Source organism: Syngnathus floridae, chromosome 10 (genome assembly GCF_059516105.1).
Source record: "Syngnathus floridae isolate MCC-2025c chromosome 10, RoL_Sflo_1.0, whole genome shotgun sequence".
Classification (NCBI taxonomy): domain Eukaryota; kingdom Metazoa; phylum Chordata; class Actinopteri; order Syngnathiformes; family Syngnathidae; genus Syngnathus; species Syngnathus floridae.
Window position 1 is genome coordinate 2,113,379 of NC_142422.1, and position 27,745 is coordinate 2,141,123.

At 43.8% G+C, this 27,745-nt stretch overlaps 1 protein-coding gene and 2 long non-coding RNA genes across 8 annotated transcripts in view; 2 read left to right on the top strand and 1 right to left on the bottom strand.

The window, feature by feature from the left end:
• The window catches only part of satb1b (SATB homeobox 1b), a 53,929-nt gene that overhangs the window by 19,525 nt on the left and 6,659 nt on the right, over positions 1–27,745 (bottom strand). The window contains exons 1-5 of one of the 6 annotated variants that reach the window (XM_088386763.1): positions 21,866–22,151; positions 8,802–9,047; positions 5,771–5,947; positions 5,564–5,690; positions 3,535–3,583 (exon numbers count right to left, since the gene is read on the bottom strand). In XM_088386763.1, the coding sequence (XP_088242889.1) occupies positions 3,535–3,583; positions 5,564–5,690; positions 5,771–5,947; positions 8,802–9,018 (570 nt within the window). In that variant the 5' untranslated portion in view covers positions 9,019–9,047; positions 21,866–22,151. Of the gene's footprint in view, positions 1–3,459; positions 3,584–5,563; positions 5,691–5,770; positions 5,948–8,801; positions 9,048–10,844; positions 11,819–21,865; positions 22,152–27,745 lie in introns of those variants that run through there. The other 5 variants (XM_088386762.1, XM_088386758.1, XM_088386761.1 and 2 more) reach the window with 5 other exon arrangements.
• On the top strand, positions 5,083–6,043 carry LOC148391692 (uncharacterized). Its single transcript, XR_015860796.1, has 2 exons — positions 5,083–5,180; positions 5,733–6,043. It is a non-coding gene; the product is annotated as an uncharacterized LOC148391692 (long non-coding RNA).
• LOC148391693 (uncharacterized) lies at positions 21,818–26,526 on the top strand. The gene is made up of 3 exons (XR_015860795.1): positions 21,818–21,921; positions 22,011–22,152; positions 23,801–26,526. It is a non-coding gene; the product is annotated as an uncharacterized LOC148391693 (long non-coding RNA).

A 27,745-nucleotide genomic window follows, 5' to 3' on the forward strand; every position in this document is an offset into this window, starting at 1 on the left:
TTTGTGGTGCTTACAAGAAGCCCTGTTAGCAATGCAGGGCTAACCGGTGTTAGCAACAGAGAAAGTTGGGATGCATTTCGAGAAAAATATTTCGTGTCAACTGCCTTTCGTGGCAACAGCGGGGATGAAGGGGCGTCTCAAAAAAAAAATGGAGGATTGTTGTGGCCTGATTTAATTTCCGACACAAGGACAGTTGTCAGGAAGCTTGCTAGTCCTACTGGATTTGTCACCGGTTTATAGCATATGTTGGATCAATGTATCCCAAGCGACACCTGGGGAGGGGAGGGGGGCCAATTAGTGTCGTCTGGGTTGAGGGGGGGGGTTTAAAAATGGAGGCGAGCGGGATGAGGCACATTCGGACATGCGGCGTGTTACAAAGCCACCTTTTGTGGCTGGTCTGAAAAGCCTTCATTCAATTTGAGTTGAGCTGAGTGGAGGGTTAGCAAGGCAAAATATTCCTTTTAACGGCTCATACATTTATGCATGACGGCCTTCGTTTTCGTCCGATTGGAGTTTCGCCTTTTTATCTGGGCTTTTAATGTAGTGAATGCTGCTGCGTCCACCGCTACCTGGCTCAGCCTGCCCAAATTCCCCTCCAGCCAGCCATCCATGTTTTATTTACAGTGTATCTGGGCTGAGGCTCCCTTCGCTCTTTCTTACTCCCCCCCCCCCTTTCCGCAATGCTTTTCCAAGGCTGGCTTACCCTCGGCGCCATCTTTGACACAGATGTTCTAATAAACGCTGCTCATTAATCAGCCCTCTCCCTCAATATATCACGCCCGGCTCTCTCGCGGGGGGGCCCGGCCTGGTGATTGCGTGTGTGCGACACACAACAACAACACAACATAACAGAACCCTGTGATGCCATCTCGGTACCATTGGGAAGGTTCTATTACATGTCAACAGGTAACGTGGTTCTGCACCTGTGTGTGCGATAGCCATCTGCAGCTCGCTGAGCTTATCAGCAGGACCAGGAAGTGGCACTGGGCGACTATCAGGCCCCAACATCTACTCTGTTCCCCATCTAGGGAGACAGGAAGTGTGTGTGGCGCAGCGTCTCACACACATACGGGCAGATTAGCACACCTACACAATCGGGCATATGCGTTCCAATTCGGGCAGGGAGCAAAACTGCATTTGCCACCTCGCCAACATCGCAGCTCAATTATGCCATCCACCTCAACGGGGGTGACCCACAAACCCCCCCCAAATACATAAACGCGCACACACATTTACACTAAGATGGCATTTTGATGACTCTTTGCAGCTGGCGCATCCATGTGTCTGAAGATTGGGGGGGTTGGAGCTCGTTGGTTGCCATAGTTCCTGTCCAAGTGGGCAAAGCGGGGCTGCCAAGCTTGGTAGCGACCAACCACATCGCTAAACCCTGATTGGCTGAATGAAGCGAGTGGGATTAACACGCTTTTAAGCCTTCAGTGTAGCGGTCGTGGCTAAACACGAATATTCAATTTGTGGACATGACACCAGTGACTTTAGTCCCTGGTGATAACCAAGGACTGAATCATTTTGGCAACATTGTTTGGGGGGGGGGATAAGGAAGGAAGTGGGAGCACGCAAGGATGGAGAGAAGAACTTCAAGACAGATGTGCGACCACTAGCGCACTGTGCCGCCATTTAAAATAAACAGCTAAATAAATAGTCGACAAATAAAAGGTGGCCCCCTGAGTCGTGCTTTCCAACTTCCACCGCGGTTCAAGGCAACAGAAGTTGAGCCAAAAAAACGTGTCGGGTCAAACGGAACCCTACCGAGATGACAGATGGCAAAAGCACGGAGATGTGCGCCGGCCGCATTGATTGCGGCGAAGGTGCGAAGTGAAAACAAAGCAGATTTTCTTCATGACCCCAGGTTGCGGCGCTGCTAAGCTACACACAAGCTGTTGCCTCTGAATAATAGAAAACAACTAGGAACTTCACTTTGTGTTTTTCCGCACTTGGTGTATCCAAACGATGCCGATTGGCTGTTGCTTTGCTAGCATGACTACACGACTTGAAACAAAATGCAAATAAAACAAGTTTCTATTGGCGAAGCTCAATCTGAATCTTCTCAAACAACTCCCTCTTCCATTTTAGCCTTTTAGGGTCAATTTGGCCTTTTCCTGGAGTCCATCAAAGGTCAATTCATCTTTGAGATTGCGCTACCAAATATACGAGACAGATGGGCGACCTAAATGGCACCGAATTTGAAACGCTCCTAAGTCATTTCCGCAAATTCTGAAAACTATAAACCACACGCTAAAATATTAGCACCCAAACATACAGAAACAGCTCTCTCGCTACAAGCTCAATAACGGACATATTGTTATACAATAATAATAAAAAGAAGAGTTGAAGAGATTTTTTTGCACTCACTAGAGAACTCGGGCATTCTTCAATTTAATTTAAAATTAGTGTGTGTGTGTGTTTGCCTGTGTGTGTGCGCACTCTCTTCTGAGCCTTCTTCACATATGGACCGTAAACAGGGTGATTACCAGACTGGGCTGGGCTCCGCCTGAACGCCACCCAGGGACTCTTTACATCATCAGCGCACTGCTCATGCCCGGCTAAACACACAAACACGCCGCCGCATTGCTAAAGAACACACGTACACACGCACACAACAACTACACACAGTGCACGAGAGGGTCTCCAGGTGACCGTAGGCTAGCCTGAAAGGAGATGGGGTAGCACATATACTGACAATATGCAGCACAATGAAATAGACTTTGGACTCACGCATCGCACAAACTTTGCATCGACACACACATGCACACACACATTCACGAAGAAATATGGCCGTTTCATTGCATCGAGTCCAGAGCTGCCACCGTGATATAGTGACTAGAGTGCCTGTTAGCAGGATATATGCACACTCGACACACACACACACTGTGTTTGTGTGTGTGTGTGAGTGTGTGGCTATTGCAGAGTAACTCACAAGATTTTGCCAACAACAATATTGTGATGTCGAGATAATGGAAATGGATCAATTGGAAGAAAACCATCTGATGCCAGGAAGAGTGCCGTAAACCACAAGCTCCTCAAATTGGGGTCCATATAACATGTAAAATATATGACATGTATAATTGGAATGGGCATGGACGGATGGACATAAATATTCTCTCTAAAAAAAAAAAAATTAAGTTAAATTGATATCGTCTAAATATGTGACTTAAAAATTTTTTGGCAACTACACAATTTATCAAATTTAACCAAAAGGTTTGTAAAATGAAAAAATCTGTTGACTGTTCATTTTTGTGGGAATAAAAAGCAAATATGTGCTTTCATTGGAAAGCTAATGGAACAGATCAAACTCAGGGCATTTGATAAAAATGTAACAGTAAGTCAAGGACACAAAGTGTGTGTGTGCGTGTGTGTACTTTTGTGCAGCATAGCTGGTCTATTGGTTGCTTTTAGAATATGTTTTAAAGGGGGAGTAATAAGCAGACTGGGCTTCAGCACCTGTGATAAGGGGCATTCTTTAGCCAGAGAGCTCTGATTCATGTCTTTGAGTAACTCCTTGAGGGCGTTTCTTACTGTAGAGTGGCTCCATTGCTCTGGTGGCAGGTCCTCCAGCTTAGGACAACTGCGGAGACAAAAAAAAAAAAAGTGGGGTAGGAGATGTGGGGAGGGAGGGCATTTGAGAAGACGATAGGAATAATGAGAAACAATTCAGATGGAGAGCAGGCAGATAGCACTGATGCTATCTTGAATTAAATTATAGGCAGCAATTCAATGTTCGACATGATTTAATCTTCATTAAAATGTTAGGACAATTCCTGGAAATGTGGGATAATAACAGCCATCTTTGAAATCGGCGGAATAACACAATAACGTCACGTGACGCTCAGTAGTTACGACATGCCCCTTCGCTAAGCTAGGAGGGTCAAAGTGCAGCGTGTTTCATTTGAGTGGACGACAAGAAAACAAAGTTAGATTTTTTTTCCCAAAATGTTGTACGCTTTGACCTCATGGGTTAGGAAACAAACAAGTTACGACTTTATTTCAATATCTTGGATGGGAACGTCGCCCTTCCCAACATGGCCGACACGTAGGGCATTTCATTAGTTTCATTTCATTGCTACAGTCCGGAGTGCATATGACAAGTACAGTATATTCCAAACGGGATATACAGCATTGGTGTGTTTGAAGTGGCAGACTGAGCTGTAAAGAAGAAGCACCATCACCACCTCCTCCTCTTCCCCTCCCTCCTCCCTCCCGCTCTCCATCCTCTCAGTTTTCCTGCTGCAAGCGCCCCTCCAAGACAGACAGATTTCATTTGGCGCATCAAGCAGATGCATCTGGAGATTAGTCGCTCGCTCTCTCCCTCTTTCTCTCTCTCGCTCCCTTGCTTTCATATTCTCTCTCTCTCTCTTGCTCTCCTGATTGTTCTGATTAGTTAATTACTTTATACAACACATCTGCTGGATTGATGCATGAATTATACATCAGCTGCATGTGGCCGCCGCCGCCGCCGCTATTATTTTGTCTTACTTCTACCTTCTCGCCGCGCTCTGCCAAAACATTGGCTACATGTCTGCAGTAGTCAGGTGGGGGACGAGGGATGTGGATTGGCGGGGGGGGCGAGATAATGGGGAAAATAACAACAAGGCGCAGGAAATGTACGCACAAAGTAGATTAGCGTGTTAGCTGATTCCAAATTGGTGTCGTTTTTACTCCTGTCGGGGTAGCCGAGGGTCTAAGGGTGTTAAATTTAAGAGTTTGACGACTAGGATGAAAATGTATTCGCAATAATTTATGTAACGCAATATTTGGGGGGGGGGGGGAAATACAAAAGAATTTGAGATACTTGCTTTGATGGACAACGAATTAGAACCATCAAAAGGTCTCTGTACGAGTCAGTAAATTGATTTTAAGAATTGCGTTGGAATTTGTCCGACAGATATGACCACATGACACCAAAGAATTTCTCTGAATCACATGAAAGGGGGGAAATTTATTTTTTTTAAATGTCTGTTCACTCAAAACCCTCCATTTACGTTGTCAAAATAAATAAAAATCATTTATATTTTTTTATCAAAGCTCTTTTTGTGCTGGCCTTATTTCTTCTTTTTTCTACATAACAGGCTTTGAAGTAGAACGTACATGTTCGTCTAAATCCAGAGGAACGAGCTCAAAAACGGGCTCGTCTTGCGTCGTCCAGCGGTACACACTCAATGCAGGTATGCGACACACACGCACACAGACGGGCACCCACAATCATCCAAGTGGCACCGGTGTTGAACCGGTGCCAGCTGCATGCTAAGCCAGCGTAGCGTTGTGGAGGCAGGTCTCTAGAGATCTGCTCTTCCATTTTTTCTGTCACTTCTCTACCTCCTTCTGTCTCCCATGTTCATCAACAAAGACACACACACGCTCGCTCGCTCGCACAGCAGCAGGAACACAGAAGGTTGTGTTTATTTCCAGCATGCTGGCCTTGAATGCATGGATAGCCATCCTCCTCCTGCTCACTTGCGTCTCCCCTCCGGGTTTTTCGAGCTACCGCAGCAATTTGCTGTGCGTTTGTGTGTGTGCGCGCGTGTGTGTGCACGTGAGCGCCCCTAACCTGTGCAGCTGGATCTTGAGCGTGACCACGTGGTAGACATCCTGCAGCATGTCGGCCACCGTGGCGTCAGGCGCGTCCGTCACGTATGACAGGGGGATGGGGTTCCACTTGCCCACCTGAATCATACCTGGTGGAAGATTGAATATTTTTCTGAATTTCATTTTGGAAGGAGGGGTGGATAAGGAAGTGCACGACGACGACGCTTACCTTTGGCCTGGGCGGCTGAGCTGTGCGAGTAGCCTAGCGAGAGCAGCGCCATCTCGATGAGCTGGTTGAAGAGCATGTCCTTGCGGACCAGCACGAACTCGGCGTGCTCCTCCTTGCTGTCAAAATCCAAGGGGTTCTCGTAGTGCTCCACCACGCAGAAGACGGGCAGCATGTTGCCTGCCAGACACACACACACACGTTGCAAACTTTTGAGTGATTGCTGTCTATGCACAAAGGCCATGTGAAGATCATAAAAAGTAATTTTTCGTCTTTTATGGGACAATTTCTATCTTGACCCTGTCGTCCATTTGGGTCGACACCAAAGTGAGAAATTAAAGACTTTGGCAGGGAACGAAGCTGCATAGTAACCCATGCTGAAGCTCATTTTAAGATGCGGTTTTAGTCGTTTTTTTTGCTTTCTTTGGTCAGTGTGGAATGGAGGAAGAGTACTTTGACAAAAGTTTTGGATCAACAGCAAAGATGTTTCTACATTTGCTAATATTTGATCCCTCCAGACTTGTCCTACGAGCATAAATTAGCAATCTTTTTTTTTTTTTAATGGTTCTAGTACCACTTAAAAAGCAAACACAACAGGGAATAATTTTGTATGTATGTTGGCTAGTTCTTGGTGGACCACATTTTGAAATCTGGGGAAGGGCAAAGTTCTTTTATGAGAATCTTCAATGGGCACAATACTCGCCTCTTGTCGGAATACCTTTGGATCCATATCTAAACGCGGTTAAAAGTTCAAAACCTGTCCAAATATCACTACAGCTGCAAAATATTAAAAATTCCCTCAATAAGAAAAGTACTTTGAAGCACACCGCGATGAAATGTTAAGTCCACGAGAGCGAGGTCGTGTTCTCACACCATTGTCCTCTGCCCATTAGACGTCCTAATATTTCCCAATCCCTGGCATTCCAGAAGATGCGCGCAGAGCCCTGGCAAAACAATCAATCGGCCCACAGATGCCCGGGAATGTGCTGAAAGGGCTGCTTTTCCTCCTGCCTCCATTTTAATAGATAAAGATCTAACAATAAAGACTGCTGTGTAGGTTCATTTGAGAGGGGCGGGCGGGGGAGGATCAATACCGGCTTTGTTTCCCGGGGAGCCCGCAGACGGGCGGCGGTAAATATTGTTCCGGCGCTCGGACACAATGCCCGCTGTGGGCCCTCTCGCCAAGGCTTCGGCGAGGCCCTTCCGCCGCGGATGATGGAGGTGAGAAATAATCCTCTCTCAGTTGGAGCGCCGCACTCGCAGATTTAAAAAGGAAAAAAAAAAAACCCGACACATCCCAGGACGCCTTCGCAGCTAACAACTCTCAAACAGATTTTAAATCATGAATGAGAAAATAATACAAATAAGCCCATCAAAAGGAGTTGCAGTTTCTCTAAAAACTATTTCGACGGTAAATTTTCACCTATCACGGATAGGTCTGGAATATTAAACAATAATTGACTGTTTAGCGGTCCAAAGCTTGAAAGGTGGGCCCTCTCGTGAAGGTTTGGCGGCACGGCCGCTGGGCCCTCCTCGCTCCTTCCACTCAGAATGATGAAGGTGAGGAATTAGGCTCTCTCAGCTGGAGCGCCACAGTCGCAGATTTAAAAGGAGCGACGGCGAGGAAAGAACGGCCCATCTGAGGACGCCTTCCCAGCAAAACAAAGCCAGTGCACTCACGCCAAGTGCAATTAAGACTCGGAACCTGCAGCTTTTCCAAACTCATTTCAAAAACAAAACATCGTAACTATTAAATAGAAGAAAAAAAAAGGGCCCCGCCTCTTTTTTGGACAGCTTTGGCGGGCTTCAAGAAAAACGATGTCATAATCACAAAATGGCTCTTGGAGGATGGGGAAAGTTTATTCGGGTAAACAAATAAAGGTCAGTAGAGACGGTTTGAGTATTCTATACCTGATTACATATATAGAGAAAATATAAGTGAAAAAAAAATTAAGTGTCTTCATTTAAAAAAATTATTTGCCGCCTCTTTTTGGGGGGGGTGATGTCATAATCGCAAAGTGGCTCTTGGTGGACGGGAACGTTGCGGGCGGGTAAACAAAAAAGTCGGAGGAGCGATGACACAGCAGCAGCGAGGCAGCACGACACAGGGATGATTCTCACAGTGCTCCTCTGTTTGCCATTGTTTGACACAATAAATGTGTGTGCGTGCGTTTGCATGCTGCGATGACTAAAGGAGCATTGTGACGAACGTTTTAAGAGTTTTGGAGCGCATGCATGCAGGCAGAGGGGAATGGGGGGGGGTACAAACATCCTCAACTTTAACTGGAAATGAGTGTGATTGGGTTAAACTCAGCAGCTTTTTTTATTAGGATTATTACTGCACCAAATCTTTATTAAATCTACAAATTGTCCAGGCCGTTAAACCTCAAACCAACACACTTTACCAATTAAGAATAACATTTTGTCTTTTTACACAAAGCAATTTGGATGTTTTTTTAACCCTAAGTCACAGCATATCAACTTTTAGCGTTAAACTGTTTTCCAATGTTTCCTGATTTTTGGTCGTGGGGCTAAAATGACAGCCAATGACTTGGGTCTTTGACTTGCAATTTCCTTGCCCTACTATAAAAGAACTTTCGCGCTTCTTTCAGCACGAGCAGTTATCTGGCGCAAAAGCTAGCTCACTAAGCTAACAGCGTCGCCCGTAGTGCTAAGATTATCATTTAAAACTTAGCGCATTTAAAACTAGCGACTGTGTAAACTGTGAATGTAAACTAGTTGCAAACAAAGGATGGTACGAAATAAAATGTGAACGCTATGTAAAGCAAAGAGACACACCAATGTTAAAGTGACAGACGTAGGCTAATTCGAAATAGTCGTCGGAAGCATCGTATTTGTTTGTAGCTCCGAGCGCTTCTTTTAAATTTGTACATTTGTTTAAGAAGCAGACATCATTCCAACACAAACACAATAAACTAATAACTAGCAGACAATGTCGGAAGTTTGCGTTCGTGTTCTACGGGCATACCACATTTCAATTTTGAAGGAATTAAAACGTGTAAAAGTGACGTACCACGCTTGTGGTAGGTCTTCAGGAGGTGATTGGCGGGCTTGTAGGGCAGTCCGGACAGTTTGGCGCCGGTACTGCCCAGCCTGGCCCTCCCCAGGGGGCTGCCGTTCTGCTCCATGCGAGGCAGCTTGGCGGGCGGCGGCTTGGCCTCGGCCATGCTGTTGACCAGCTCGGCGTTCTCCTTGCCCAGACACGTCTCGCTGAGATGGTCCATCATCATCTCAGCAACCCTCGACTCGCTGCGGTCACCTGTGAAGACATGGCAAAGGTCTTAGCGCAGGGTCTCAAACACAATGGTGGTGGGCTACCAGGTGGCAAAAGAAACATTGTGCGACATATGTTAGCCTAAGAAGTGTTAGCATGTGAGCTAATCGCCTTTGAAATGGTTCCAATGTAAACTGCTTTTGAATCTGCCTCAGTCAGCACTTTTTCTACTCTTGTTAGCATAAAAACTGTTAGCATGTTAGAACAGTAGGATATCTGATTGGGAAAGTGTGCGACCGAAGTTAAAATTTTAAAATCATTGCGCGCGGGATGCACAATGTTAGCATAGCAACTGTTAGCATTTTACCAACAGTTGTTAAAAACTGGACTCTTGTAAGTGGTTGAAGACTTACGTGTTAGCGCTTCTGTCGGAATTGCTTTTTCTGTCGCTTTTTTTTTTTTCTTTCTACCACATGTATTATGTATGGACGTCCCACTAGCGAGTCCCACGCGAGGTGGGCCAAACAAGTCGATTTTTTTTTATATATAAGCGAGAACACATTAATTTTCAGGGAGATTCCACTTGGATGCGTACAGCGGCGGGCTATGAGGTTCTTCAGCCGAGCACGCAGGGTTGAGGATTGGCTGAGGTTTGGACAAGGCTTTCCGTTGGTTTGTGTAACAACACGCAAGGAAATTTTTCAGTGTGACAACTTAACAGGTTTAGACTTTCCTTTCTGCTCTAATCCACAATTAACTCCGTTTGACCCATGACGTGTGTGCTTTCATTCTATTTTTGGTCATTGATTTGTTTCATTTTACCTCCCGTTTTGTTTTCGCAATACACTTGAATGCAATAATGACAGTTTATTAGTGATTTAATTTCTCAATGAAAAGAATAATCAATTATAAAAGTCTTGATAAGTGTGCACATACTACATTAACCACACTTGTAATTAGTTGGGGATTTAACTCAATTAACATTGTGGTTTTAAAAATTGAAACTATTTCTTATTGCTGTTCTTCAACTTTCAAAATTGACCCATGTTTCAATTTCAACAGTGCCAGAGATTAAATGAATCCCCCCAAAACCTTGTTGTAGTAAGTTTTAACTACTTCATTGCTTTTTGTGTAACTTAAATGGCTGGATTAGATCCTGGGGTAATTTCTTTTTCCAAAAACCGCTGTAAACCCCAATAGTAGGTCGATTTAGACAATTACAAACCCGAAGAAAGTCATTTCTGGAACAGGCGCAATAAACAACATAAGCAAAATCGAGGAAAGCAGAATCATATGGGTGGATGGACAGTTGTGCAAACCACTTTCACACGCACACAATATAGATTAAAACAACACACAAATTGTATCGCTTTGAATACAGCCATGGCCGAATTATAGTGTCTATTAGGTCGTTGCACGAGTGTGTAAGAGTCACGGTGCATGTCAGTGCATCGTGTTAATTCACTGGCCCTGTCAAAGAGGACAAACTCGACCACCCCCGCATCCAAAGATCATCAACTCCCCCCATTCATGACGCGCAATGAGCCAAGTAATTCCCTGCAATTAGGGCAGAAAAGTGAGGGATGAGGGTGGGGGCTGGGGGGGGTATAGAGAAGGTATCCACACCACGGGATCAAAGTCAAATCACTTGTAAATAATCATTATTAAATTCCTCTTGCATCTCTTTTGCATCCGTGAAAAGTTATCATGGATTTGTGTGATTTTGCATGCTACTCTTGACTTTCAGGAACAGTCAATTAAAATCAGCTCGGGATTTTTAAATGGCAAATTATTTAAACATGAGAAGTTGAAAGAAAGGAGTTAGAAATGAAGGGAACCAACCTGGAAAGAAGCAGCTTGCCAACCACTTGGATTCCTCTTTTCTTCAAGTTTGGCCAGGGTAGACTGATAAGTTTTAAAAACGAATAACAATCATAAATAAAGCAAACTTCCTGTGGGCAGGTAAGTGACAGTGAGGGCGAGGGAGGGCGTGGAAGTCAAGCCGGCTGTTCGGAGGCTCCGGCTGGCAAGAGGCGGGACCACCAACCGGTGTTGGGGCTGGGTGAGAGTCTGCGCTACGTTAGCTTACACCGTCCGGCGACATGGATGCGGACAAACAAACAAACCGAAGAAAAACAACAAGAAGCGGGTGCAAAGTGAGCGGTTTGCCACTACTTCGCCCAAAAATACAAACATGGCCGTGGGAGGCTGAGGGGGAGAGGCTGCCAGCCTGCCCGCTAGCCGCCGCCGGGAAGCGGACAGCGTACGGAACGGAACATGGTAGCCACCGCAGCCACCACAACCCACACAGGCACCGGCGAAACCGCGCTTCAAAGCCGGGGTGCTTTGGAACTAGCTAACGAGAAGGCGAGAACGAACCAGCGTCCTCTCAGCTGTTGGTAACGCCGAGCCGGAACGCGATACGGAGCGGCTTCGCCACATTCAAAACAACGGGAGAGAAAAGACGAGGGGAGGTCAAAAAGTGCCGTTCACTTTCCCGACGTCGCGGATAAACGACGCTCCCCAGTCGGGTGCTCGTCCGCGGGGCTGCTATATCGTCGCCAATGCCGTCTGGAGGTGGAAGAGGAGGCGGAGGAAGGTGTCTCGCTACTCGGGCTCGGAGCTCCTGTGCCTCGGCTATCCGCCTTTCGGTCTCTCCCCCTCTCTCGCTCCGGCTCTCCCTGCGTGTCCCCATTAAATTATTAGTTGTATTGACTCATCGCCCTCCTCCTCCTCCGCCTCTCTCTCTTTCTCTCTCTCTCTCCCTCCCTCCCTCGTTCTGCTTCTCTCCCCGCTGCTCCCTCTCCCCTCGGCAGGCACATGGCGCGACCGAGGGGGCTGCAACATTTCCGGGGTGATGGGGGTAAACTGACGGTAAACTAGTCCCTGGAGAGGAGCGGATGATTCCACCTGCACACTGGCCGTAAAAGTCCCGATGGCGGGGTGGGGGGGGGAGAGCGCTTAAAGTGGAAAAAGTGCGCGGAGGAATTTCTAATCATCTTGATTGGAGTGAGAAGGCCCCCTGCATTTATTAGTGGCAACGATAAATCAGTAAAATCCATCATTCATATTTTCACGGCCACTTTTTGTTTGTATTTATTGATCATCAAGGTGGAAAACGTGGGGGGTTTGTCTAAGTTTTTTTTTCCCCATTCCAAATACTATTTACTTTTTCTGTTTTAGGAATAGAATATCAATATTAAATATGCTATAATACAGTTTCTATCTATGGAGAGTACAAATGATTTTTACAGCACATGCAGTGAAACTTTTTCCATTCACTGTTGTTGTAGCTGCACAATAAATCAAGCCACAGAACATGCAGCGACATCACAATGAACTTAAAAAACTTTTGTTACACCTGTTTTTCTTCGCAGTTGTCATTACACAACAAAGCTGCTGTCGACAAAGCACTGAGTTGACAATCAGGACATTCTCACATTCCGACTTCCGTGGTGTTACTTCCAAGAAAACCTGTGTAGCAGGTCATCATGCCTTGACACCATGCCATTTTACCAGCCCAAAATATTTGACAAGCTGCACAAAAGTGCCAACTGTCGACACGCATGGAGAGATTGTGCACAGATTGGGCAAATACTCGCAAGCTGACATTGTAATTAATGAAGCAAGCCTATTTTATATACTGGCAGCTGATGTCTCTTTGACGTGTCAATAAATCCAACTGAGATTTGATTCAACTCTTGAGCTTGTGTCGCATTTCCAAATCATTTATTCCCATAGGAGTGAACGGGGTGCCACGTTGCGCTAGTGGTTAGCACATGTGCCTCACCGCTTTGACGTTGGGGGGGGGTTACCCTAATGAGGATTAGGAAGATGGAAGAATTAGTGGAAAGAGAAATTATTCATTAGGCCTAAGATATCGGCATTCTAAAACAGTCATTAACATTTTAGGCCCGCGATATAAGCGGCGTGGTCGAACTCGACTGGAATGGAAAAAGACAGTTTGCACGCTGGCGGTTTGAGTCCTGCACATTTACGAACTCCCTGCCACGAGATACTGCGACCTCGGTTCGGGTTTTGAGGCTCTACTGTAACATATGACTTCTATTGAACCACCAAAAGATTATCAAGGAAGTGGTTCTGCCCGCTCATTTTTACCTGCGCTAGGCTAGCTTAACTTTGTGAGAAAGTTTCTACCTGGTTTTCAGATGTGGCATTTAAAATCAGACATGGTTGATCATTTACAATGCACACAACAAATGTGCATGTATTACCAGCACAAAACACACACACATACACACACAGGCTAGTCTAAGTTATTATTGTTCTGACAGGAAAGAAAAGAACAGTTCATACTTAGCAATCTTTTCATACTTTCCAAAACAATGACCATCCAATTTGTGGCTGTGTTTGACTGAACAAGATCCACCGCAATTACTTATATCCAGATTTTATAATTACAGGTGGTGCAGACGGAAGAACAGGAAACCGACTAACAAGAAAACACGTTTGCTAACTAACAACAAAAGTAGAGGTGGCAAAGCAATATTCTCAGTCCGCAACGATAAACGTGGTAATCGCCTCGTCTTTGCAAAGCCGCTGTTTGATAAACAGGCCGACCGCAGACGCTTTCTCGTTAAGTCACGTGACATAAATGAAGAGGTGTTGCATTGCGCTCAACCCCTAATTGTTGCTGCACGCAACCGTGTGAGGTCAAAAGTTTGTGTGGTCCTCCTGAATTTGCCGCGAGAACGGAAACGAAGAGTTGTCGGTGGGAAGCATTGTCAAAAAGTCTCACGATTGCTGCAGTTTTTATTATAAAACATTCTAACAGGAAGTCTAAGAGAAGTGAGGTGGTTCTGCAGTTAAGAGAAAGTTCTGGCTCATCTGATGAGCATATGATTTTGAGGATTGTCCATTTTAAAAAAAAGAAAAAAGCCTGTCCAGCTTTAACTAATTAACTGAAAGGTTTTTGGTAATTTAATTTGTGGTCTCAAGATGGTTTGTTGAATTTGTCCAATGAGAGCCCCTGCAACTTTGACTTGTGGATCAACAATTAGATGTTTACTTGAGTAGGGCCAAGGAATTCTAATTTGTATCAGCGTCAAACTCTTGGTAGACAATCGGAAGTCTGAAATTTGAAAAGATGCCTTAATAATTGCTTTAAAAAACAAAAATGTCAGACTTTGTCCCGATACATGACCAATTTGCCCGAGCGACATACACACATTTCTACTCGCTGTGCACCACGAAGAGGCGACAAAAAAAAAAAAAACACAAGGTGTGTGTCGACATGCTTTACTTTTGTCAGCCGTGGTGAGGAAAATTTGCTCCTTTTTTCTCCACGGTGTGACGCAAGCAGCCGCAGTCATTTCCACGCCGATTGTCAGGCGCTCATCAGAGAGCGCCGATAACCCCTGCCAGGCCTTGGCACGGCCAACAGGTGGCGGCGCTGCCAGCCAGCCAGCCATCTTGGCAGCCACGTGGCTGCAGCGAGGGGAAAAAAAAAAATCTGACGTCCTGAAGGAGCGCAGACTTGCACTGAACGCACCGGCGAAGCAACATTGCTGATTATCAATTAACATCTAGCGTTTTGGTATGTGTGTGTGTGTGTGTGTGTTGGAGACTTCAGGTTGGCTTGAACGCGTTAAGATGGAGAAATTTGGTAATATTGTCACGGAAAATACGGATTACGTGAATTTTGGCAATGTGAAAATCAAACTAGTTAATTGTGAGCTGAATGCAGATTTAGCTCGGCTCAAGTCGAGTTTGCGGCATTATGGCCCGGCTACACACACACACACACACACACACACACAGTGCAGGCTCGATTTGATAGCGCTTGGCTATGTTTGTAAGGAAAACACGAAGCTCAAAAGCGGCCTCGTTCGCCAACGGAGGCGTTTAAATGTCAGCCGTCATTACACGTTTGCTACACCTGGGCCTGCGCTCTTTAAACCGTAGGACAAGAATATTCCGTCTATTTAGGAGGACGAGCGGTGGGGGGGCGTTGAGGAAAGAAAAAAAAAAAACAGACACTAATGGGAGAGGAGACGGGAATGATTATGGAAATGCAGAAGAGTTGGCTCGGCGCGGCGCTAGCGTCTTTATTTAGAGGCTGAGTGCACGTAGGTGTTGTAATGTCTTCATGCTCGCCCCTCGCCTCGCTGCTAATGGGCATTAATAGCATTATTTGCGATTACTAATACAAATTAGTCTGAGTGGTGGGCGACGGGGAGGTGACGGGGGTCTTTAGCGACGTCTCAGCTCCGCATTCACACACACAATTGTTATTGGAGGAAGCAAAGGGTGTAATAATCCTACCCCCCAAAAAAAAAACATCCTGTTTTAGTAAATTAATCTGTTGCATTGATGCCAATGTGTTGTTTGTGACCACCGGACACAATATTAGGGACACTGTCAAGGTCGGCAAAAGGAATGTCATTAATTTCTTGATTGATAATGCTCATTTAGATTTTTTTTTTTTAATACTGATATTTCCTAAAGGAGCCAAAACTTGAGAAACTGTCAGTTAGGTAGCAGATTTTTTAAAGTTGGAAATTTTTTAGAGAAGTGAAGGCGAGCTGGTCATTTTCAAACAAGTCAGAATATTTTCTATTTTGTTAAAATTGTCTTGCCGTACAATCTTGGGGGGAAAAAACATTATGCCTCTCTGGTTCAATCTAGTATGATTTTTGAGAAACCACCGCGCCCCAAAAAAAGCAACCAATAGGAGGTTGTCACGCCAGTCCATGACCGCAATAATTAACATATGGGGGGGAAGGGGTTAAACATGCAATATTATCCAAGTAAAGACTGACTTTTATGACATTGGGGGGGTGTACCTAATATTGTGAATGAAAACGAAATTCACCAAAAAAATTCTGGGAACAAACAAGCGTGGGTGGGGCTGTGGGTGACCCGAGACACGACAGTCATCATTTCAAATTTGCTACTGTCAATTTGATAATGTCTACGCTCTTTTTCCAAAACACAACTGACTTTGCCGTGGATGCCTTGCATGTTTTATTAATAACCTCATGTCACGAGCACGGCTCGTAATCGTCTCGTCTATGTTAAGCGCAAAATAAGTTGAGCAAATATTCCGTAACGCCCCGCTCCACAACAAATCCAATTAGTCCCCGCTTATTTTTTTTTTCCCCCCGACTCTTTCCACCGCGTGGCGAGTGTGGCTTTCAATTAGCGGTGAAAGAAGGTGATTTCTTGCGTTCCTCGCGTGTCCGCCCGGCAGTGTGGGAGGCGAGAGGAGATGAAGAAGAAGCAGAAGAAGAGGTGTAATGAACACAGAGTCGTCGCCTAAGTGCTTAATTGTTTTCTAATCGCGTGAGGCAGACAGAAATAGACGCCGAGTGAGCGAGCGAGCGAGCGAGCGAGTCAGAGAGCCACTCTGGTGTCAACGTGTGGACTATTTGACCACATCCTACAAGTATTGGTATCAGACTGCATCAAACATTTCTCACGCTACGATGCTGCGGTCCCAGCTTTAGCAATTTTATTTGTTTTTTTTATTTATTTATTTATTTGGCTGCCCATTTATTTGTTTATTTATTTATTTGGTCAGTTATTTATTTTATTACTATTTTTTTTCATTTATTTGGTCAGTTATTGAATTAATTTATTTTTATTTAATTAATTTATTCAATTTATTTTTAGATGGTAAGGGGCCAGATGGCTCTCTGGTGAGGAGTTTGGGGCAGGTCCCATCAGGAGGAGGCCCCGAGGATGACCCTGGCGGGAAAGAAAGTCTCTTCATTGCATCGGAATCCCCCAAGATTCCGTGTTTAAGCTCCCGTGACCCCAACCCAGAAGATCACGAATGGACGTTTCTTCATTCCACAGATGGATGTCGTTATTGTTGGCAAAATATTGCTAGATAATATCGTGCGGCGAGTCATTCCGAGACTCCCACCCAAAACCTTTGTGTTTACGCCAAAACATCCGACACGGCATGCTGTGCTGATCTCGCGTACGAAAAGTCTCGACTAGCCAGGCCTAAAATTTGTCCACGCCGGTTTGAGAGCGAGAGTCTTCTTTTGATGTCATAGCATCATTTTGAATCAAAAAAGCAGGAAGGCGACAGAATGGGGGGAAAAAATAAGAGAATAAATAAAAAGAACGCGGGTGTCGACTTAAAAGACTGGTCGCCTTTTTATCGTCATATTTTTCTTTGCCGCTTTAATCCCTCGTCAAAGGAGGCGTCACTCATCCGGCGAGAAACAAAACGCTCGATAAGGATGCAGTGTGTGTTTTGCCGTACGTGGGTGGGTATTAACAACCTGATCTCAGACGGATGCGCTTTCCCGCAAACGCTACCACCTCCTCCATAATAATAAAAAAAAAAACACAACAACAACGAGCAAAGGATTCCCAAAAACCTCCACAGATGGGATAAAGACAAGCATCGAAATGAAGGACAATGAAGTGAAGAAAATAAGCCCTGAGCTAATGTGATTTGAATCGTGACTTCAAACTTGTATTAAATTGTATTTGCCACGCTGTAGCATAAGCAAAGAGGAAGAGCGCGCAATATCCGAGGCTTGTCATGCCACGCGAAAAGCGTGACAAAACCGACATGATGGACTTGGCTTTTTTACCCCCCCCCTCTTGTGACAACCTTTTGAGGACCCGCGAACAATAAGCTAAGCTGGGCAATAAGGAGCAACATATGGAAAACATAAGGAAAAGCAAGGAAAAAAAAATCCACAATTGGAACATCTAGAACAAACACTACGGCGGATAAGACAATTGTCATGTTGCGGGTCAATTTAACCCTTTGAATATCTCCAAAAAAGACACAGTTGAACTTATTCTGCTTAACTTGTTTTATTTTCTTTTTGTAAAACTAATTGAACAAAAAAAAGATTGTTTTTTTTTCTCTCTTTTTTCTGACTAACTGTAAAGCGGGTCAGATTGACCCATGAACAATGAGCAACGTCAAACAATGCAGAAGGGAAAACGCAGTTAATCATATAGAAACCGAACTTTACGACGATTATATGGTTTTGTTTTACGATTCATCGTATTGCAGGTCACATGACCCATAAACATTGTACGTACGCAATGGGAGTGAACGCTAAGTGCTCACCCAGGAGGAAGCTCATCTAACGTATCAAGGAATGCAGCATTCAAACTCGCTACAACACGCAGCTAGAAAAAAAAAAAAAAAGCCAATAAACCCTGTGTGAATCACATAATACTAATCGTAAAATTTGGAGGTGGAATCCCCAAAAGTGCGTGTGGCAGACTGCCCTCTTATTTACTGGCGACAGTCTCGTAAAAGGCATCTAAACAGGTATTTAGTCTTATGCCTACCGCAGGTATAATTGGACTCTTTGCCACGCAGATCTGCCATCATCATCATCGAGATGGTAGACTGCAATTAATGGCTTTAACCGAGATATCCTCTCCCAAACTGGGGCCTATAAACTATGTGTGTGTGTGTAGGTGTGTGTGTTTAACAATCCTCATGGAATGCGGCACTGAGACAATGTTTCAAGCATCCCCAAAATTGACTTTCGAGCACCCCCGAGGTGAAAATTCAGCCCCAAGAGCCAGTTTAGCTTAGCAACGTGAAGTTTTGTGGGCATGTCTAGCACAAGTTGACCCACAAAAAAAGTTTCAAGCAGCAATGCCCTCGACACCGTCATGATGGCTTGAAGCGATCATTTCCAGGTGTCCTTTCAAAATAAACTACTGTTTTTTTTCACAGCAATTATGAGAAACCCCACAAAAAAAGTCTAAAAAAAGAATCTTAAAAAAATAAAATGTTTATCATTGTTATTGCAGCAGCGGGAAAAGTGTCAAAATAATAGAAACAGCAACAGTGTCTCTATTTACACGGGCGTTTCAATCCCCAAGGAGCCCCCCCCCCCCACTCGCCCCGATGGGAATAAAACTTGACGATTGAAGCAATTTGAACGGAAGCATTATTTCATCACCGATAAACAAAGGAAAAACAGACACCACCTTGTGAGTAATTGGCCCCGCAGGGTCAAAAAAAAAAAAAAAAAAGTCTCACACAAGCCTCCCAGCCGGAGACTAACATGGTGGGCGTCAGCAGCCGCTTGTGAAACTCAATCACCGCATAATCATTTCTGAAATACTCAAAATAACCCCTCGAGAAGGGATCAAAAAAAACTTTGCTGAATACGGTAAACGTTTTGAAAATGAACGTTCGGGCGTACTGTAAGGACTACAAAGTGAGAACCGAAACGACAAGCAAGAAGAAGTGGGATGTGTTTATCCCTCGCGACGTTTTCTGAGTGATCTTTACTGTAAGAGGCAAAGAATGACAAGCATGCAAGACACTTTCTGCTCATCACATTCTCGATTCCTATCATTCCGACCGAGTGCGAGTCGTTTTGCTTCAGCGCTCTGTATGCTATGCTAGCCATTTACTCGCCCCCCCTCTATTTTTTTCTAACCATTAATGTTTTAAATTGAATGAAATCTTCCCATGATGCCGATTTTTGTCTGCTCCAACTTGAGGTAATTAATATTTCCTTGGCATCCTGATTAATATTGCAGTTGTCTTTATCCCTCTCAAGAGGGGCGGCCATTTTGTCACTTGCTGTCAACTGCAAATGACATTTAAGGTCTCAGGTCACATGACCAAACCCAGAAAACAGAGGCACAAGATGGGGGCAGAGATTAAACCATATTTCATATATGATCATATATCATACTGCTATTAAGTCAGAATTACTTCCTTGAACAACGCAGTTTTAGTTCGGAGAAATTGGAGATACCCTCTGCTGACCATGGGAAAGAATTACATTTAAATTCAAGTAGTGGAAGATCACTGGCTGAAAAAAGATGGCACTATTTTTTTTTTTTTTTACATCAATTTTTACGGTCGTTTAATAAATGGATATTTCAGATCAATAACTGACATTGGTTCAAGATTTGAGCATAAAATCAAAAGGGCTATAAAATCCAATAAAACTGAGGATTTACAGCCTTTTTTTTTTTTTTTTTTATCGGGTTCTTCTCGAGAAGTGGCACACACGCTCGTCTTTGGCGTCCAGAGACACCACAACTAAGATGTGCAGCGATTAGTTTGCTGCCAACATGACTTGACCTCTTTTTTTTTTTTCCTCAACATCAACCGCAAACAAACACAAGACCTCACACTTGGTATCTGATCCAGATTGTAATTTCGTAGAACCTTCCAGGTTGCTTCACACGTACAAAACAAACCTGCTCCACGACATAGTTTGCTTTATCTGTGACAAGAGACGCATTACACCTGCTAATGAGACGCAGTAATACTAATGTGAGTTGAGGTTAGAGTTTGTGCAAAAGTTTGAGACTAAAAACTGTCCTTGGGAATAATCGAATGCACAGAATTTAACAAACAATGAAAATGATAAGAGTGGATCTTGAGGAATGAACCAATGCAACTTTGACAAAATCGCAATCAAAAATGAATGCCTCATGTCTATTCATTATAATTCCACTTTTCGGTTGGATCTTAATGACTCGCGCGGGTGTAACTAATAAAGTTAGCTCAGCTCCAAACATGAAAGAGTTGCAACTTTGACCAAAACCCCCGACCGATCAAATACCCCGGTGTTAATTAAATACAATACAGCTCTCAGTTTGGATTGTGAAGGTGTACCTAATAAAATGAGTGTCGTTCCAAACATAGCAGACTGCAAGCACAACTTTGACAAAATCTAAAAGCCTTCAATTTTCACCGCGTCTGTGAATGAACGTCTCGTGTCAATGAATTAGAAGACGGCACTTTTGTTTGGATTTTGCAGGAGTACCTCATGCGCGCAGCACGTCTAAATACAAAAGACAACTTTGGCAAAATCAACAAATGTGGGTCGTCGTTAAAAGCCTTTTCAGATCTGTCAAAAATGAACGCCTTGTTGATTAAATAGTATAAATCTCTTGTACTGAACCATTCAGAACTAAAGGAGTGAGCGTGGAGAAACAAGAGCGAATATGTGCAGCATTGAGAAAATCTTAACTCCTTTTATATGATATAACAAATGCCTCCTATCAATTTAATATCTTAATCGAGCCAAACACAGTAAGTAGTATGTGTGCAAAATGTGCAACTTTTGACTTTACTTTCACAAATTAAAAAAAAAAAAAAAAAACAGTTCAAGTTTCATTTCCCTTGATGCCAATTGAACGTCTTATGTCAAATAAATAGAAGACAAGTCTTGCATTGGAAATCTTTACGCTTCATTTTGCTTTTGCATCGTTCAATAATGAATACCTTTTATGCCAATTAAATGTGATAAAGTTGCACAGCGTAGCTCCAAACATGCGCAAATGCCCGTGAAACGTTTGCAAGATCTACAAATCTTGACCTTGGTAAACCTTCATTGAGCTCATGCTGTTTGTAAAAGGTGAAATGGGAAGGATACATACATTAAATCCTATTTTTTTCACCTTCTCCATCCTAATCTGCAACACCAAATGTCTTTCTCTTCAATAAGTTCTGTTAATGAGCGTGTGTGTGTGTGCGCGAGTGTGTGTTCTCTTAGTTGGCCTCTTTTTTTCATTTTTTTTTCCAAATCAAAATGAGATGAATGCGTGCTGAAAGCCACCGTTTATATTTACCATGAAAGCCTGTATGCTCTTAAGTTTTTAATTCATATTTTTATTCCTCCCCCTCACTCTTTATGAAATATTAAAAATCCCAGAAGCAGAAGAAGCAGCCACTTTGGGTCCGTCTGGGTTTTAAGTGAAACGAAGGTCTGCCTGCCTTTTGCTTTTCATGTTATTTATTTTTCATAGACAGACTATATCCTTGAAGCAGCACTTATTAGCTTTATGACTAAAAATATGAAAGAAGTGGGGGGGGGGGGGGGGGTCGCATTAAAAAGACGCGAGATAGAAAGCAAAGTGAGAGCTGAACGTACCTGTCAAGTCAGCAGTGGCTCGACCTCTTGTTTTCCATCAAAAGTTCCACAGCGAAGTGAGAAAAAAAACGTGTAGGAAAAAAAAAAAAAAAAATTCCCCTCCCCTGTCGCTGTTTTATTTAGTTTTAAAATATGTTTCGAACAGGGCTGAAGTTTGAGGATGCAGCGGAGGTTTTAGGAGGCGAGGGTGATGAAGAAGAAGAGGAGGAGGAAGGAGGAAAGGAGGAGGAGGAGAGTGGAGTGGAGTGGCGGCATGCGAGTGGCACTTTGAGAGGGACGGCGGGCAGGTACGTATAACGCGCGAGCACCGCCCCTCCCCGCTACGCGTGTGCGCAAATCGATCATTTGCCAGCTGTGCCGCGGCTTGCCCCACTTTGCGGTGAGGCGCGTGTGCGCGCGCGTACGAGTGTGCGTGCATATGAGTGCGCGCGCGTTTGAGTGTGCGCTTCGGGTACGCGCACGCACGCACGCACGTACGGGCGAATCGTCAGGCTCACCTGAACGCAAAACTAAACAGAAAACAAAAATAAGCACGTCAAGTGACCTTAAATCTTAATAACGCATTTTATCGCGTGTTAGTTTGTCACATTTTTTTCATGGTTTTAAAATTGAATTGCGTTTCTTGCCACCCCCCCCCCCCCCCTCCTCCTCGCCCAACATTCCAGCTCAACTGGCAGATGACGCGGAAATGACATAAATCAAATCAAAATTATCCAATAACGGTAATTGTAAAAGATGGGCTTGGTCTTGTTTTTATTTTTAAGATGAGAATAAAATCAAAGCAAACTCGATCAAATCCAAAGTCTTTGACCTCTCAAGTCTTTTAAGGACGCAGCGACAGATGCAAATTCAGATTTCAATTAAATTTTATGTTTATTTACTGTCCGCGAACGCTTTCACGTGACAAAAAAGGGGAAAAGAACAACGTGGGTGTTTGTTGTGTGGAGGAAATTTCCCTGTGTCAATGAAAGAGCTCATAAATATAATATCGCAATTATAGTTATTATCATAATCTGTACAAAGCGCAAAATTATATTCCTGTTGATTTACATCAGCATTGACAAGAGTTGTCTTGACGTCACTTCTCATATGTTCGACGCCTGTGCGCGTGCACGTGCATGACGGGGTGTTTGACAGATTGCAGGTGTGCTAACGTACGCATAACGGGGGGGAAAAAAATCTGTATACAATATCTAATTGTGTGGAATGTTAAGTCAAAATTATGTTTTGGGGGCAAGTACATAATCTTTTGTGGTTAAATGACTGAAACAGGGAATAAAATGTGCAAATAGATTTACCTTATATACAGGGAATAAAATTGTGCAAGTTAATTTACAGCAAGCAAACGTTGGGACTGAATTTGAACTGCTTTTTAAATGAACCCAAAATTGTTTAAAAATTAATTATCAATTATTTTAAAAGATTACAGTTTAACAGTAAACCAAACAAAGAACACTAAAACTCAGCAATTAAAACACATTCTAATTCAAAGCAAAAAATGTATTGTTTTGAAAAAAATGTATTTAAATAAAAGTATAATTTATAAGCAGCAAACAGGAAAAAGATGCAAAAAGATGTTAATTCAATTGAAAATAATGTAAAGATGCAATTCATTCTTTTGGCATACTATCGTCGTCTTGCCGTCTTAAAAAAAAAACTGAAAAGTTCTCATGTTTATTCTTGTGTACCTCCAACCAACTTATCATAATGGAAGGGAGGGGGGTGGGGGCATCTGCATTTAAAAAAGAAATTAAACCAGGTAAAAAGTCCTTGCCGTGTGTGTGCATACATCATTCCTCCCGGGAGCCCAAATGAGAATAGGAAGAGTTTAAAGAGATTCCAAATCATTATAAATTCGCACTCAATGTTTTCATCATTGCGGACAACAGCTGGTGATTTCAATGTGTGTGTTGTTTGTTTTGTGTTTTTCCCGAGGAGCCCGTGAAAAGGCTGCTGCTGCGCTTCCTTTTGTGTCCACAAGGTGGCCCCGACGAGCAGAGATGCTGCGCTCCCAAATGACCTCGGCTTCCATTAGGAACTTTTTAGGCTTATTTTCTTTTTTGCGCTTGACGCCACTCCGCAGCTGCTCGAGCAAATCACACAACAAACCGTTGCCGAGCGGCGGGGACCATTTCCAAGACGTTAATGCAATATGTTAATGTGAATGAGAGACGTAAATGGGGGCAAAAGTCAAGTCAGCCAATTAAAGGGTAGACACGCAAATACTTCTTGACTGAACTTAACTCGATTTTTCTGGTATCTGCACTCTATGAGAATGAAGTTTCATTTTTAAGGCCCAACTACAATAAATAAACAAAAATAATAAATTGTGAATAAATAAATAAAATATAGAACAGATCAATAAAAAATGAAAAACTAAATAAATAAAATTGTACTACACCGGGATGAAAATGCAGTGGTGCCTACAGCACAACATAATATTTCATTTTATAAAATCGTACAGCAACTGCATAATTAAACAGCACTAAGAAGAATTCAACGTTTTTGTCACACTTCATTAATTAAATGGCAGTATAAGACTATAATATGGCTATAATATTAATTGAGATGTCTCAACTCCTCACCCCAGTGCCAATAATAATCGCTCTTCGCAGAGGATAAAGAATATATGCCTATAAGTACCATTCGATAGTCTGTCTACATGAGTTGCTGCACGATTTAGGTTCAATACACAGCAGATTCCATTTAGCGTTAGCATTAAGCTAGGGAAGTCAAGGGCTCTTGTCTGTGCTAAAAACTTTTCACTTTGTTTTACACAAGTAGCTGTACTCAACTTAAGTACATACAAAATGCGACTACTTTTGCCACCTCTGCACTCAACACCGTCTGGACGATAAAAAGTTAGTGAGGTTAAATTACAAGGCGCGACACACACACCCTTGAATTAATCTTTCGACAAGCTGATACGAAAGGCACAGACGTCTCTTCATCATAGTTTAATTGATGGCTCGCAGTCATTTGTCTGAAAACGACGCCGAAAGACGCGTCAATCTATCTTTTTGTGTTTTGTTCTGTGGTTGGAAACTTTCCCCGGCATTTTTTGTTCTGTCCTGTAATTGTTCCGTTTTTATAGACTAACAAGAATTCCACAGAGGCGACTCACGTCAGGATGAAGCCGCGTGGCACACGGATGGAAAGCAGGAGGAAATTTAGCTTTTATTTTCCCCTCGTTTTCTGATCAAATTCGATAAGTTGGTCGATTGTTCCCGTCATTTTGAACACTCAGACGCCTACTTGACTCAAAACTCTGCAAAGTCTTTTTCCGCTTTCACTTTTGAGTTGAATTTTGAATGAAATCCCCCTCTAAACTCACTGTCGTTTTCACTTTCATTTTTAGTGCCGGTAATTTTCTCACCGTCTTCTTTTTCAGCGTGAGAGCGATGGCCAAATTCTGACATTTTCCGAAACGTGCGACACAAAAAAAAATCATCTGTAAAGCGACACACAGTGGTAGTGAAAACCGCAGCGAAGTTACAAGTGAGCAGGAAGTGGCGAATGGAGCGTGAAGTTCCTCTCAGCGTGGGTACTGAGAGAAATCACAGGAGCAGCCCGCGAGTCAGGATTAGCGTTTGAAGGCTAAGCGCTGTTATCGCTTGTGATTAGCGCGCGGCGGCGGCACAACTCGTTCGCTCCACCTCGGAGGCGGCCATGGATGTCAATAGGGCTAATTGGCTCATTAGCGCAGGTATTTAACGGCGCTCTAATCACTCAGTGTCATCACTTAAGCCCGGGCGGAGCAGCCCGATTGAATACCAGCTTCACCTCCACAATAATTGGACATGAAGAGCCTCTTCTGACAGCATCACCGGTCATGATAGCTTGTCAGTTTTTTTTTTTTTCCAGAAACACTCACTTCATTAGAACGTGAAAGAAGATTGACGCTGTCACTGAGGTATTCGTATTTAAGTGTATATTATTAGTGGGCAACCATGCGGCAAAGACCTCTCGAAAGTTGATTTACAGAACCGGTTTCACTTGGTAGGCCCGTCGAGCGTTGTTAGACTCACCAAAAGTCTCAAGACATGTCGGGAAAGAAACAGGAAGTCGGCCATTTTGATTCCTAGTGGCGATTTTAAGATCAATGAAAGTTTGGTCAAGCACTGCGGGATATTTTGAAAAGGCAGCCCCCAAAGTAGATCCACAAAAAAAGTTTGAAGTAGCCATGTCTGATAAAAGACACAAGAAGTCAGCCATATTGGTTTGAAACTGCCTTTTTGGGTCATTTTCAGAGTTAATTCAAAGATAGAAAAGAAAAGCAGACCAGAACTTTTGGACAAGTCAAAGCAACATGGAATTTAGTAAGCACCTCTTACATGATAAGACCCACAAAAAAAGTCTCAAAAGGTCATACCGAAAATAGTCACAGAATGTCTCCCATTTTGGTTTGACGTGGCCATTTTAGGGTCATTTGCAAGAGACTTTTAAAAACCAAGTACAATTCCAGAGATTTCGTCTGACTGCGACCAAAGTTGAAGCATGAATACTAAAAAATAAAAAAAGCAATATCAACTGACAAAAGACAAAAAAATCGGCCTTTTTGAAAACTATCAATTCCCGACAGGAGAGCAGATCAAATGCAGTGACAATCTTTTTTTTTTTTTAAACATGGCTGGAAGCAATAGAAAAAAAGAGCTGTGTTTTCCGCTAAATGAGCAAACATTTGATGTGTAAAACAAAAGAGGAAAAAAAAAAAAGTCTTCCACAAATTAAATTGCAAAGTTACAATCCAACACGGTCTTTTTTGTTGGTTTGTTTTGCTTTCCTGCAAGTTCTTGGAATTCACTGGAATCTTGGTCGCTGTGGCTGCCAGCTCTGTGCTCAAAGGAAGAGGGGGTTGGGGTAGGGTGGGGGGGTTGTTTTGGATGTTCAGGGGTGGTGCTGGGGGAAGGGGCTTGGTGCGGGCATCCTGAGAGCCTGTGCGAGCTGGCATGATGCTGACCAACGCCGCCGCCGTTTGCTCTGAAAGGAATGTCTAATGTGGCATCAGTCACTGTTGGCATCCTGGAGGTGGTCTGCCAGTCCCCGCGCTCGGTGCCATACACACACACACGCACGCACGGGCACACACACACCGAGTCGTGCATTGCGGCGATAGGCAGAAGACGGCGACTTCGCATCCTTATCGACGCCAATCCAGATGAACCTACAGACACGCTTCCCCAACACCCCCGGACCCTTTCGCTACACACTTGGCCACCATTAGCCTGCTTTTAGCTAAAGGCTAAGGAGAGCGTTGGGTAAGGCGGGGAGAAATAATGCCCCCTCCTTCTTGCGATTGGCTTCATGTCCCCCGGCATCGGGACCTCTGGCGTGCTGGCCCGTGGAGACGTGAAAAGCCTCGGCCCCCCTGGAGGCTCTGGGGCCGAGCCGCGGTGCCTTTGGCGCGCACCGGCTATGATACGCTCACACGCTGGGATGCGCACGTCGAGCCGCGTGTCGATGGATGAATGGAAGGGGCTTGGGGGAGGTATCACCATCCATCTGGAGGATGACAAATGTGGACCAGCGTCCAAATGGACTGGAAAGTTCACTCTTGTCGCAGGAGAGTTTGGGTTTTAAACAAGGATTCGAGTCAAGCTGACAATTCTGATAGCAATAGATTCTGTCTGCTTTGTGGGAGCAAAAACTATGTTTTTCTTCTTCTGTAAATTGTGTTCAAGTGGAGCACAGCGCTTCCTGCTATGTTGTGGCGCACCGCGGTACTACAACGGTGGCGCTCAAGTCCGACAGCTACCAAAATAAAAGAACAAGGTTCATCTTATATACTTGAGTTTTGAGAGTTTAACTGCTTCCTGCGTGCATTAATGAGTACATTGATAGAATATGACAGTCGCGCAGTCGGTGGGCTTACGATGAGTG